The sequence below is a fragment of the Oncorhynchus mykiss genome, chromosome 25, assembly GCF_057628025.1.
Source record: "Oncorhynchus mykiss isolate SJ-2025 chromosome 25, ASM5762802v1, whole genome shotgun sequence".
NCBI lineage: Eukaryota > Metazoa > Chordata > Actinopteri > Salmoniformes > Salmonidae > Oncorhynchus > Oncorhynchus mykiss.
The window spans coordinates 19,804,260-19,816,688 of record NC_143046.1 but is presented as its reverse complement, the minus strand read 5'-3'; the positions used below and the strand labels follow the sequence as shown (position 1 = coordinate 19,816,688).

General features: G+C 40.8%; 1 protein-coding gene across 1 annotated transcript; it reads left to right on the top strand.

Moving 5' to 3' along the window:
* The first annotated feature begins 130 nt into the window (after window positions 1-130).
* On the top strand, window positions 131-9,054 carry rab33a (RAB33A, member RAS oncogene family). Its single transcript, XM_021583563.3, has 2 exons — window positions 131-848; window positions 6,639-9,054. Exons 1-2 carry the CDS (start codon window positions 579-581, stop codon window positions 7,086-7,088), a joined length of 720 nt encoding a protein of 239 aa, XP_021439238.1. The 5' UTR covers window positions 131-578; the 3' UTR covers window positions 7,089-9,054.
* Window positions 9,055-12,429: the final 3,375 nt, after the last annotated feature.

Genomic DNA, 12,429 nt, shown 5'->3' with positions numbered 1-12,429 from the left:
GCAATGTGGAAAATATGCATCACTGGTGCACTCACTTACTTGAAACCTCTCAGTATTGATTTTCACCTTAAAAGCTGCATTATACAGTAGACACTTGTCTTATCTGGACAACAGGTAAGAGGCCAATGCATTTGCACCATTTTGGATGATGGCATCTGATCAGCTGAATGGATCACATGATTTTTCAAGTGTGAAATCAAACCTGAGTGAAAGACATTTGTAGGTTACATTTGAATACATGTAAAATATAAAATGTCTATGGTAGAGGAATAAACAATATTGACAGATGTTGACAATCTAAAGATTGTTAAATATTAGCCTACTGTAGCCTTATTCATTTCCTCTTTGATATAGGCTATAAATCACATTAAACATTACCATTATGTTTACTGACTAGAAACTATTTTCTATGCATATTTACAGTGTTTGTAAATAGGGGAACATTGCAAGAATTGCATTTTGCCTTCTTCAATGAAGCTGCTTGTGAGGGAGTGGGTCGCTGTTGTTGCGGTGCCTGACTGCCTCACCTTCCCCCATCCGCGAGACCAGTGCACAACTGTGTACATCATTTTAGCGTAATGGCAAATGAATCTTTTGGAAATGAGGGAGGTACCGGTTCGAGAAACTCAAGAAATACAAATTTCACATCATCTGTGGATCTCAGCACGTCCTTAGATTCAAGTGTTCAGACTCGAATATTTAAAATAATTGTAATCGGGGATTCAAATGTAGGGAAGACCTGCTTAACCTTCCGCTTCACCGGGGGAAGCTTTCCCGAGAAGACGGAGGCGACAATCGGTGTGGATTTCAGGGAGAAAGCAGTGGAAATAGAGGGCGAAAAAATAAAGGTAATAGCCTAATTTAGCATCTGGTCGGGACAGGGTCGTTTTTATTTGGGTCAATTGACCAGTTATGTGTTCGGCTTTAACCGTTATAAATCTATGCATGACATGTCAATAAACCGAATAGAGAATTATTTCTCTCCCGAGTCCATCAATTTATATTTAATGGCCTGTTAGGTTGAATCTTTTGAATTAATAGAACCTTCAGCAATGTTGGCATGGTTCTCAAATTACGGAATTTACCGTTTAATTTCAGATCACCATCATATCCCCAGTTCACCAACCGTTCTCTGCAAGGCCTAGTAACTGAACAAAAATATAAACGCAACATGCAACAATTTAAAATATTTCATTGAGTTACAGTTCATGAGAAAAATCAGTCAATTTAAATAAATTAGGCTCCTAATCTATGGATTTCACATGACTGGGAATACAGATATGCATATGTTGGTCACCTTTAAAAAAGGGCCTTACAATGGGCCTCAGGATCTCGTCACGGATTTTGTGCAGTCACATTACCATCGATAAAATGCAATTGTGTTTGTTGTCCATAGTTTAGGCCAGCCCATACCATGACGTGGCACTCTGTTCACAACGTTGACATCAGCAAACTGCTCACCCATCATATGACTCCATACACGTGGTCTGCGGTTGTGAGACCTGTTGGACATACTGCCAAATTTTCAAACATTTTGTTAGGCAGATTATGTTAGAGAAATTAACATTATTCTCTGGCAACAGCTCAGGTGGACATTCCTGCAGTCAGCATGCCAATTGCACACTCCCTCAAAACTTGAGACATCTGTGGCATTGTGTTGTGTAAAACTGCACATTTTAGAGTGACCTTATTGTCCCCAGCACAAGGTGTACCTGTGTAATGATCCTGCTGTTTAATTAGCTTATTGATATGCCACACCTGTCATGTGGATGGATTATCTTGGTAAAGGAGAAACACTCACTAACAGGGATGGTAACAAATTTGTGCACATTTGATAGAAATAAGCTTTTTGGAAAATGTCTGGGATATTTTTATTTCAGCTCATGAAAAATGGGCCCAACACTTTACATGTAGCGTTTACTTTTATTCAGTGTATATAAAAACACAAAATGTCAGTGTAGTACAACCTCTGAATGCCCCCGCCCCAAACATGACCTAATCCCAGCGTATCTAGCAACAGTGACATCGATAGTGATGTTTTTACAATATTAGTCTTCATCGTGACTTCTCATTGAGAGTCACCCTCAAAATAAACCTTTCCTCAGTATGAAAACATAAGCAATAGAGCATCTTTGTTTAAGTATCAGTTATTTTATTCAGAAATGGCATACACTAATACAGTCTTCAAAATATAGTGCCTTCCCACAGGGCACAAACTGGTTGAATCAGCATTGTTTCAATGTAATTTGCCAACATATTGTGATATGGAATCGGTTTAATTAAAACACTGGATTTGCAAAAATTCATCAACTGTTGTTTTGAAGGTGAAATTTCAACCCCAGGATTATGTCATGATGCGAATCAATTTTAAACATAGTTGATATAACATTGAAGATTTGCCTATGAGATAAAACTATTGGCTGGGCATCCACAGTGTTAAAGGCCAGCCGTGCTCAGCTTTCATATTTGTCAGACTCTTAGCAATGTGCTATCGTGAGAATAATTGAGAATCCTCCACTGAAAGATTAAATAGATTCACTGTTGCAATCAGTCATTTCAAATAATAGGTTTAACAGTAACCATACTTGATGAATCAATATCATTAATGATACTATTTAGGCCTATATAGCATATGTAAAGTCATCAACAGCTATTGTTGCAATTCAACCCAGAATTCAACTAAAAATAAACAATAGAATAGGTCTAGGGTTTCAAGCTCTTGTTGATTTCAAATTTAAGATGTTGGTTTTCTGATCTCTGTCTCAATCAACAATTGAAGTTAAACAATAGACGACTAAATCAAATCATGGACTAAGATACAGTAGAATAGGACAGATTACAGTATACATATGAGATGAGTAATGCAAAATATATCAACATTATTAAAGTGGTCAGTGATTTCAAGTCTCTGTGTATATGGCAGCAGCCTCTAATGTGCTAGTGATGGCTATTTAACAATCTGATGGCCTTGAGATAGAATCTGTTTTTCAGTCTCTCGGTCCCAGCTTTGATGCACCTGTACTGACCTCGCCTTCTGGATGATAGTGTGGTAAACAGGCAGTGCCTCGGTGGTTGTTGTCCTTGGTCTTTTTGGCATCACCTCCTACCTGTAGGCTGTCTCATCATTGTTGTTAATCATGCCAACTACTGTTGTGTCGTCTGTAATCTTGAGTTGGAGGAGTGCGTGGCCACGCAGTCATGGGTGAACAGGGAGTACAGAAGGGAAATGAGCACGCATCCTTGTGGGGCCCCAGTGTTAATTAAGGTTCAGTGAAGTGGAGGCGTTGTTTCCTACCTTCACCACCTGGGGGAGGCCCGTCAAAGTCCAGGACCCAGTTGCACAGGGCGGGTTGTAGTCAATGAACAGCATTCTTACATAGGTATTCCGCTTGTCCAGATGGGATAGGGCAGTGTAACGATGACTGCATCATCTGTGGATCTGTTGGGGCGGTAAGCAAATTGAAGTGGGTTTAGGGTGTCAGGTAAGGTAAAGGTGTTTACGATCCTTGACTAGTCTCTCAAAGCACTTCATGGTGACAGAAGTGAGTGCTGCGGGGTGATAGTCATTTAGTTCAGTTACTTTTGCTTTCTTGGGTACAGGAACAATGGTGGACATCTTGAAGCACGTGGGGACAGACTGGGATAGGGAGAGAACTCTGGAGGGCGGCATTTCTCTCAAGCAGACATTCACAGCTAAGCTACAACATTTCTCTCATTCTGCCACTCACCAGACAATCTGTTTCACAATCATACCACAAACTGGAACCGAAGCCAGTAGGTTTCTCTTGTTTAAATGGTGATATGTTTTGGGTTGACAAAACAACTCAATATCACTTTTACAAAAGATTTTTTAAATGTTGGATTTACATCTCCAACTCAACCAAAAATAAAAGTTAAATGGGATTAAGTCAGTGGCTCAGATGGAGCTATCCAAGCAGTAGCTCTCCTTTAAAAATGTTGATATTTGGTTGCCTGGTCAACAGAACAAGTCAAAATTACTTTTATTATACAGTTAATGGCCTAAAGAGTAACACATGTGACCACATTGAGGTTACTGTAACTATGTCCTCTTACGTAATCATAGAAAGTGTTCATGTTCAAGATAGCATGCAAAGGTCGCAGGTGCTATAAGAAAGCATCTCAAACAGCATTGATCACTATACTATGCATAGGGTACATACTGTTAATGTAATCAACAGCAGTACAGGTCATGTGGCTGTGCTATTAGGAGGGCAGTGATGACACATGAAGTTAACTAAATAAACAAAATGTCAGTCATTGTATTCCTATTTCAACTTCGCTTTTATATGGTTGAATCCCAGTGAAAAAACATTTAGATGAAAACTAAACCAAAAATCTGACTGTTGTTCCATTGTCATTTGGATGTGCTTTTAGATGGTTGAAAGCACAGTGATCACACATTGGGAATTCAACTAACTTGTGTCTGTCTTTGGGTGAATGTAGGTTGTAATTTCATCTGTCAAAATCTCAACCAGATATTACTCAGTTGTTCACGTTGAAATGACAGGTGTGACCAGTGGGTTTGATCTCTAATGATAAAAGCATCCATGTGGAATTATTCTAATCGTCTGCCCTTTTGGGAATGGTTCATGCCCCCAGGCCACAACGGTCCTCCAAACATAATTGTTGCTTTCCCTCCAAGAGGTGTCCATAACACCCTGCTACGCTCAACTCCCAGTGGAGTGAAAGTAGTATGTGACTGTAGGTGCAGGTAAGGATGACAGAGGTAGAGAATGTTACCATTTACAGGGAATTTGTTCTCTTCACACAGTAAAGTGGCCAAAAAGGTGCTGGACAGAAGAGGCAGCAGCATAGCCTAGTGGTTAGAGCATTGGACAAGTAACCGAAGGGTTGCAAGATCAAATCCCTGAGCTGACAAGGTACAAATCTGTCGTTCTGCCCCTGAACAAGGCAGTTAACCCACTGTTCCTAGGCCGTCATTGAAAATAAGAATTTGTTCTTAACCGACTTGCCTAGTTACATAAATAAAACAGAACCAAAGTAAAAGTTAGTCCCCGCTCCTATCTTACCTGCCTACCCACAACGCCACCCAGGTCTTACCTAGTGTGCCTAGACAGAGTACATACTATGGGTATGCCCGCAGGCCTCTTGCCTAAACACTCCCAAGGTGCCTTCCTGGGAACAAATGTAACAGAATAAGTCACCAAACTCCATGAACAATTTGAATAAACCAAAAGCACTAGGTACTATAGCAAACACATACCTCTGCAGGCTACAAAATACTTTACAACAAATTTACCAGACCAGCACATACCAAGACGCTCTCCCTCATAACAAAGGAACACTGGCTTTTAAAGCTGCAGAAGGAGTCGGTAATTGCAGACAGCTGTATCCCCTGATGAGAGGGCAGGGTCAGAGCTCCAATCTGCAATGGGGCCGACCAATCAGCTGCTTGAAATCCAGGAAGCCATCCTGAAACGCACACATACAAACCCACAACAACACTGAAACTGGGGAACTTAACAATAATGCAATGATCCTCCAAACATAATGCAATGGTCTTCCAAACATAATGCAATGGTCCTCTAAACTTAATGCAATGGTCCTCCAAACATAATGCAATGGTCCTCCAAACATAATGCAATGGTCCTCTAAACTTAATGTAATGATCCTCCAAACATAATGCAATGGTCCTCCAAACATAATGCAATGGTCCTCTAAACTTAATGCAATGGTCCTCCAAACATAATGCAATGGTCCTCCAAACATAATGCAATGGTCCTCCAAACATAACGCAATGGTCCTCCAAACATAATGCAATGGTCCTCTAAACTTAATGCAATGGTCCTCCAAACATAATGCAATGGTCCTCTAAACTTAATGCAATGGTCCTCCAAACATAATGCAATGGTCCTCCAAACATAATGCAATGGTCCTCTAAACTTAATGCAATGGTCCTCCAAACATAATGCAATGGTCCTCCAAACATAACGCAATGGTCCTCCAAACATAATGCAATGGTCCTCCAAACATAATGCAATGGTCCTCCAAACATAATGCAATGGTCCTCCAAACGTAACGCAATGGTCCTCCAAACATAATGCAATGGTCCTCCAAACATAATGCAATGGTCCTCCAAACATAATGCAATGGTCCTCCAAACATAATGCAATGGTCCTCTAAACTTAATGCAATGGTCCTCCAAACATAATGCGCATTTTCCTAGGTAGTATTTTCCAGTCTAGTATTTATTCTGATTATGTCTGATTATGTCTCAACCCTCGTAATCCCAGATAACACACTTATATCCATCGTAGGCACGATATATACAGGATACATCAGGAAGATGGTGTTTAGACATTGTTTGCTCATTGGCAAGATGTCTTTCAGATGTGTGTAGAATACCTACATTCTAAATTCTACAGTTCTACATCTTTTATATGTTGGCCAGGCGTCAACATTATATTCTGATGTCTTGGCGACGTCTTCCCAATGTGCAAACACTCTCCAAACGACATATTCCCTATGCAATTCGATACGTCAGCCAAAGGTGTGTGTTTACTGTGATGCATTATCTAGAGATGTTTTCCCATTTCTCTCTGACCAATACACACGATTCCTCTCTGACCACTGGATGTGTTATTACTCCTCAACAGGTTCAGGTGTGGGACACTGCAGGACAGGAGCGCTTCAGAAAGAGCATGGTAGAACACTACTACCGCAATGTGCACGCTGTCGTTTTCGTTTACGACGTCACCAAGATGGCCTCATTCCAGAACCTGAAGACGTGGATCCAGGAGTGCAACGGGCACCGTGTCTCACCCACTGTGCCTCGGGTACTGGTGGGTAACAAGTGTGACCTGGTTAGTCATATCCAAGTACCCTCCAACACTGCCCTCAAGTTTGCAGATGCCCACAACATGCTGCTGTTTGAGACCTCGGCGAAGGACCCCAAGGAGAGCCAAAATGTGGACTCCATTTTCATGTGCCTGGCATGTCGGCTGAAAGCCCAGAAGTCCCTGCTGTACAGGGATGTTGAGAGGGAGGATGGAAGGGTTAGGCTTTCACAAGAGACAGATGTTAATAAGAGTAACTGCCCTTGTTGAGGCTCCTCCACTCTGCAATGATTATATCTCCTTTTAATACTGCTGTGACTTGAATTGAACAATTTAACATAAACAACATAAGGCGAAGATACTGTTCTAATGTTAACATTTCTTGAAAGAATGTGCCTGCAGTTATTTAAGTTTTTCTTCTTAAAAATTATAATAGTGTTTTGCTGTCTGTCTGTCTGTCTGTCTGTCTGTCTGTCTTTCTGTCTGTCTGTCTGTCTGTCTGTCTGACCCTCTCTTGTTTTACTCTCTTTCCTTGATATGTTATCATTATCACATTCTGTAATAATGGCCTTAAGTCAAGAGAGGTCATCCAGTGGTGTTTGTAAAGTATGTTAATTTATTTTGTATTTGAGTTGTACATGACTGCTGTCAGTATTATCATGTCTGTACATGTCTGCTGTCAGTATTATCATGTATGTACATGACTGCTGTCGGTATTATCATGTATGTACATGACTGCTGTCAGTATTATCATGTCTGTACATGACTGCTGTCGGTATTATCATGTATGTACATGACTGCTGTCGGTATTATCATGTATGTACATGACTGCTGTCGGTATTATCATGTATGTACATGACTGCTGTCAGTATTATCATGTATGTACATGACTGCTGTCAGTATTATCATGTATGTACATGACTGCTGTCAGAATTATCATGTCTGTACATGACTGCTGTCGGTAATATCATTTATGTACATGACTGCTGTCGGTATTATCATTTATGTACATGACTGCTGTCGGTATTATCATGTCTGTACATGACTGCTGTCGGTATTATCATGTCTGTACATGACTGCTGTCGGTATTATCATGTATGTACATGTCTGCTGTCGGTATTATCATGTCTGTACATGACTGCTGTCGGTATTATCATTTATGTACATGACTGCTGTCGGTATTATCATGTCTGTACATGACTGCTGTCGGTATTATCATGTCTGTACATGACTGCTGTCGGTATTATCATTTATGTACATGACTGCTGTCGGTATTATCATGTCTGTACATGACTGCTGTCGGTATTATCATGTCTGTACATGACTGCTGTCGGTATTATCATGTCTGTACATGACTGCTGTCGGTAATATCATTTATGTACATGACTGCTGTCGGTATTATCATGTATGTACATGACTGTTGTCAGTATTATCATGTATGTACATGACTGCTGTCAGTATTATCATGTATGTACATGACTGCTGTCAGTATTATCATGTATGTACATGACTGCTGTCAGTATTATCATGTATGTACATGACTGCTGTCAGTATTATCATGTATGTACATGACTGCTGTCGGTATTATCATGTATGTACATGTCTGCTGTCAGTATTATCATGTCTATACATGTCTGCTGTCAGTGTTATCATGTCTGTACATGTCTGCTGTCAGTATTATCATGTCTGTACATGTCTGCTGTCAGTATTATCATGTATGTACATGACTGCTGTCAGTATTATCATGTATGTAAATGTCTGCTGTCAGTATTATCATGTCTTTACATGACTGCTGTCGGTATTATCATGTCTGTACATGTCTGCTGTCAGTATTATTGTTTCATGCAATATACTTGTGTGTAACATGATTGTCACAATCTCACAAAGGGACTTTCATAAAGACTATTTGGGCTTCACACTGACGTACTGTATATGTGCTGCAATCGTTTTACATTTGTTGAGTATATTGTTTGTTTTTTAACTATATTTTAAGACATATCCACTAATAATCCTTCACATTGAATTGTCATAACCATAATGCAGAGGATGGGGAGGCAACGATGCTAGTTAGCCCAATACCCTTCCCCCGCCCAACCAGGGGTTTCTCTGGCTTCAGGTCTGCTATTTCTGCTTTCTGTTTTCCCTCCATTGATCATCATCATGTTTCTGATCGTCATCAAAACATCCAATTCGTGACTGTTTCCTGTCTTTGCCTCAAAATTAAATATTCAACAAATATCATGTGTCCTTTATTGCATTTTGCAGCTGGTGATCACAAAGCACATACTACTAAAAATAACGTTTTGAGGTGAGGATCTTTCACTTGACACAATTTTCAAGGTTATTAAAAAAATGTAGTGCAAAGAATCTCCACTAGATGTTGCAGAAATTGGTAGTCGCAGTCTGATATTACTTAGCCGAAGAGTCAAATTATACACACTTCATAATATTTCAATTGTTTTTTGGATCGTTTGGGATATTTATTGGATCTGCTCATAAGTCAGTGAGACACTAAGCCTGTTTTAAGTATCTTTAGTGCTCCATATTAGTCCCCTCCTGTAGTCTCTGTTCACCCACGACTGCGTGGTCGCGTACGACTCCAACACCATCATTAAGTTTGCTGACAACACAACGGTGGTAGGCCTGACGACGATGAAACAAGACACCGACGACGATGAAACAAGACAAGTGACAAGACAACAACCTCTCCCTCAATGTCAGCAAGATAAAGGAGCTGATCGTGGACTACAGGAAATGGAGGGCCGAGCACGCCCCCATTCACATTGACGGGGCTGAAGTGGAGCGGGTTGAGAGGTTCAAGTTCCTCTGTGTTCACATCACTAAAGACCTATCATGGTCCAAACACACCAACACAGTCATGAAGAGGGCACGACAACGCCTCTTCCCCCTCAGGGGCATGGACCCTCGTACCCTCAAAATGTTCTACATCTGCACCATTGAGAGCATCTTGACTGGCTGTATCACCGCTTCTTATGGGAACTGCTTGGCATCCGAGTCCAAGGCGCTACAAATGGTAGTGCATACAGCCAAGTACATCACTGGGGCCGAGCTCCCTCCTATCCCAACACATTTTCTGTAGGATTGAGGTCAGGGCTTTGTAATGGCCACTCCAATACCTTGACTTTCTTGTCCTTAAGCCATTTTTCCACAACTTTGGAAGTATGCCTGGGGTCATTGTCCATTTGAAAACCCATTTGCAACCAAACTTTAACTGATGTCTTGAGATGTTGCTTCAATATATCCACATAATTTTCCTTTCCTCATGATGCCATCTATTTTGTGAAGTGCACCAGTCCCTCCTGCAGCAAAGCACACCCACAACATGATGCTGCCACCAACATGCTTCACAGTTGGGATGGTGTTCTTCGGGTTGCAAACGTCCCCCTTTTTTCTCCAAACATAACAATGGTCATTATGGCCAAACAGTTATATTTTTGTTTTATCAGACCAGAGGACATTTCTCCAAAAAGTACAATCTTTGTCCCCATGTGCAGTTGCAAACCGTAGTCTGGCTTTTTTATGGAGGTTTTGGAGCAGTGGCTTCTTCCTTGCTGAGCGGCCTTTCAGGTTAGGTCGATATAGGACTCGTTTTACTGTGGATATAGATACTTTTGCACCTGTTTCCTCCAGCATCTTCACAAGGTCCTTTGATGTTGTTCTGGGATTGATTTGCACTTTTCGCACCAAAGTACGTTCATCTCTAGGAGACAGAACACATCTCCTTCCTGAGCGGTATGACGGCTGCGTGGTCCCATGGTGTTTATACTTGCGTACTATTGTTTGTACAGATGAACGTGGCACCATCAGGCATTTGGAAATTGCTCCCAACGATGAACCAGACTTGTGGATGTCTACAAAAAAATTCTGAGCTCTTGGCTGATTTCTTTTGATTTTCCCATGATGTCAAGGCCTTGAAATACATCCACAGGTACACCTCCAATTTAATCAAATCATGTCAATTAGGCTATCAGAAGCTTCTAAAGCCATGACATGTTTAACGGCACAGTCAACTTAGTGTATGTAAACTTCTGACTCACTGGAATTGAGATACAGTGAATTAGAAGTGAAATAATCTGTCTGTAAACAATTGTTGGAAAAATTATGTGTGTCATGCATAAAGTAGATATCCTAACCGACTTGCCAAAACTATAGTTTGTTAACAGGAAATTTGTGTAGTGGTTGAAAAACGAGTTTTAATGACTCCAACCTGTGGAGTGTATATACATTTCCGACTTCAACTGTACATATTACCTCAATCACCCCAACTACCTCATACCCCTGCAAATAGACCCAGTACCGGTACTCCTTGTATATAGCCTCGTTATTGTTATTGTGTTACTATTTCATTCTTTTTTTTTGTGTAAATATTCTTACTTTTTAACTCTGTGATGTTGGAAAAGGGCTCGTAAGTAAGCATTTCACAGTACAACTGTTGTATTCGGCGCATGTGACAAATAAGATTTGATTTGATATTATGTGAAACCTTCAGTAAGAATTTACTTTATGCAATTAAAATAATGACATGTTCAATTTTCCTACTTACTGTTTGTTTGAAAAGTATTGCCCCAACATCATCAATGATGATAGCTGCATACTGAGCTACAGCACCTTCCAAAAGTATCTCCCCAACATCATCAATGATGATAGCTGCATACAGAGCTACAGCACCTTCCAAAAGTGTCTCCCCAACATCATCAATGATGATAGCTGCATACAGAGCTACAGCACCTTCCAAAAGTGTCTCCCCAACATCATCAATGATGATAGCTGCATACAGAGCTACAGCACCTTCCAAAAGTATCTCCCCAACATCATCAATGATGATAGCTGCATACAGAGCTACAGCACCTTCCAAAAGTGTCTCCCCAACATCATCAATGATGATAGCTGCATACAGAGCTACAGCACCTTCCAAAAGTATCTCCCCAACATCATCAATGATGATAGCTGCATACAGAGCTACAGCACCTTCCAAAAGTATCTCCCCAACATCATCAATGATGATAGCTGCATACAGAGCTACAGCACCTTCCAAAAGTATCTCCCCAACATCATCAATGATGATAGCTGCATACAGAGCTACAGCACCTTCCGAAAGTATCTCCCCAACATCATCAATGATGATAGCTGCATACAGAGCTACAGCACCTTCCAAAAGTATCTCCCCAACATCATCAATGATGATAGCTGCATACAGAGCTACAGCACCTTCCAAAAGTATCTCCCCAACATCATCAATGATGATAGCTGCATACAGAGCTACAGCACCTTCCGAAAGTATCTCCCCAACATCATCAATGATGATAGCTGCATACTGAGCTACAGCACCTTCCGAAAGTATCTCCCCAACATCCTCAATCAAATGTATTTATAAAGCCCTTTTTACATCAGCCGATGTCACAAAGTGATGTACAGAAACCCAGCCTAAATCCACAAACAGCAAGCAATGCAGGTGTAGAAGCACGGTGGCTAGGAAAAACTCCCTAGAAAAGGCCAGAACCTAGGAAGAAACCTAGAGAGGAACCAGGATCTGAGAGGTGGCCAGTTCTCTTCTGCCTGTGCCGGGTGAAGATTATAACAGTACATGGCC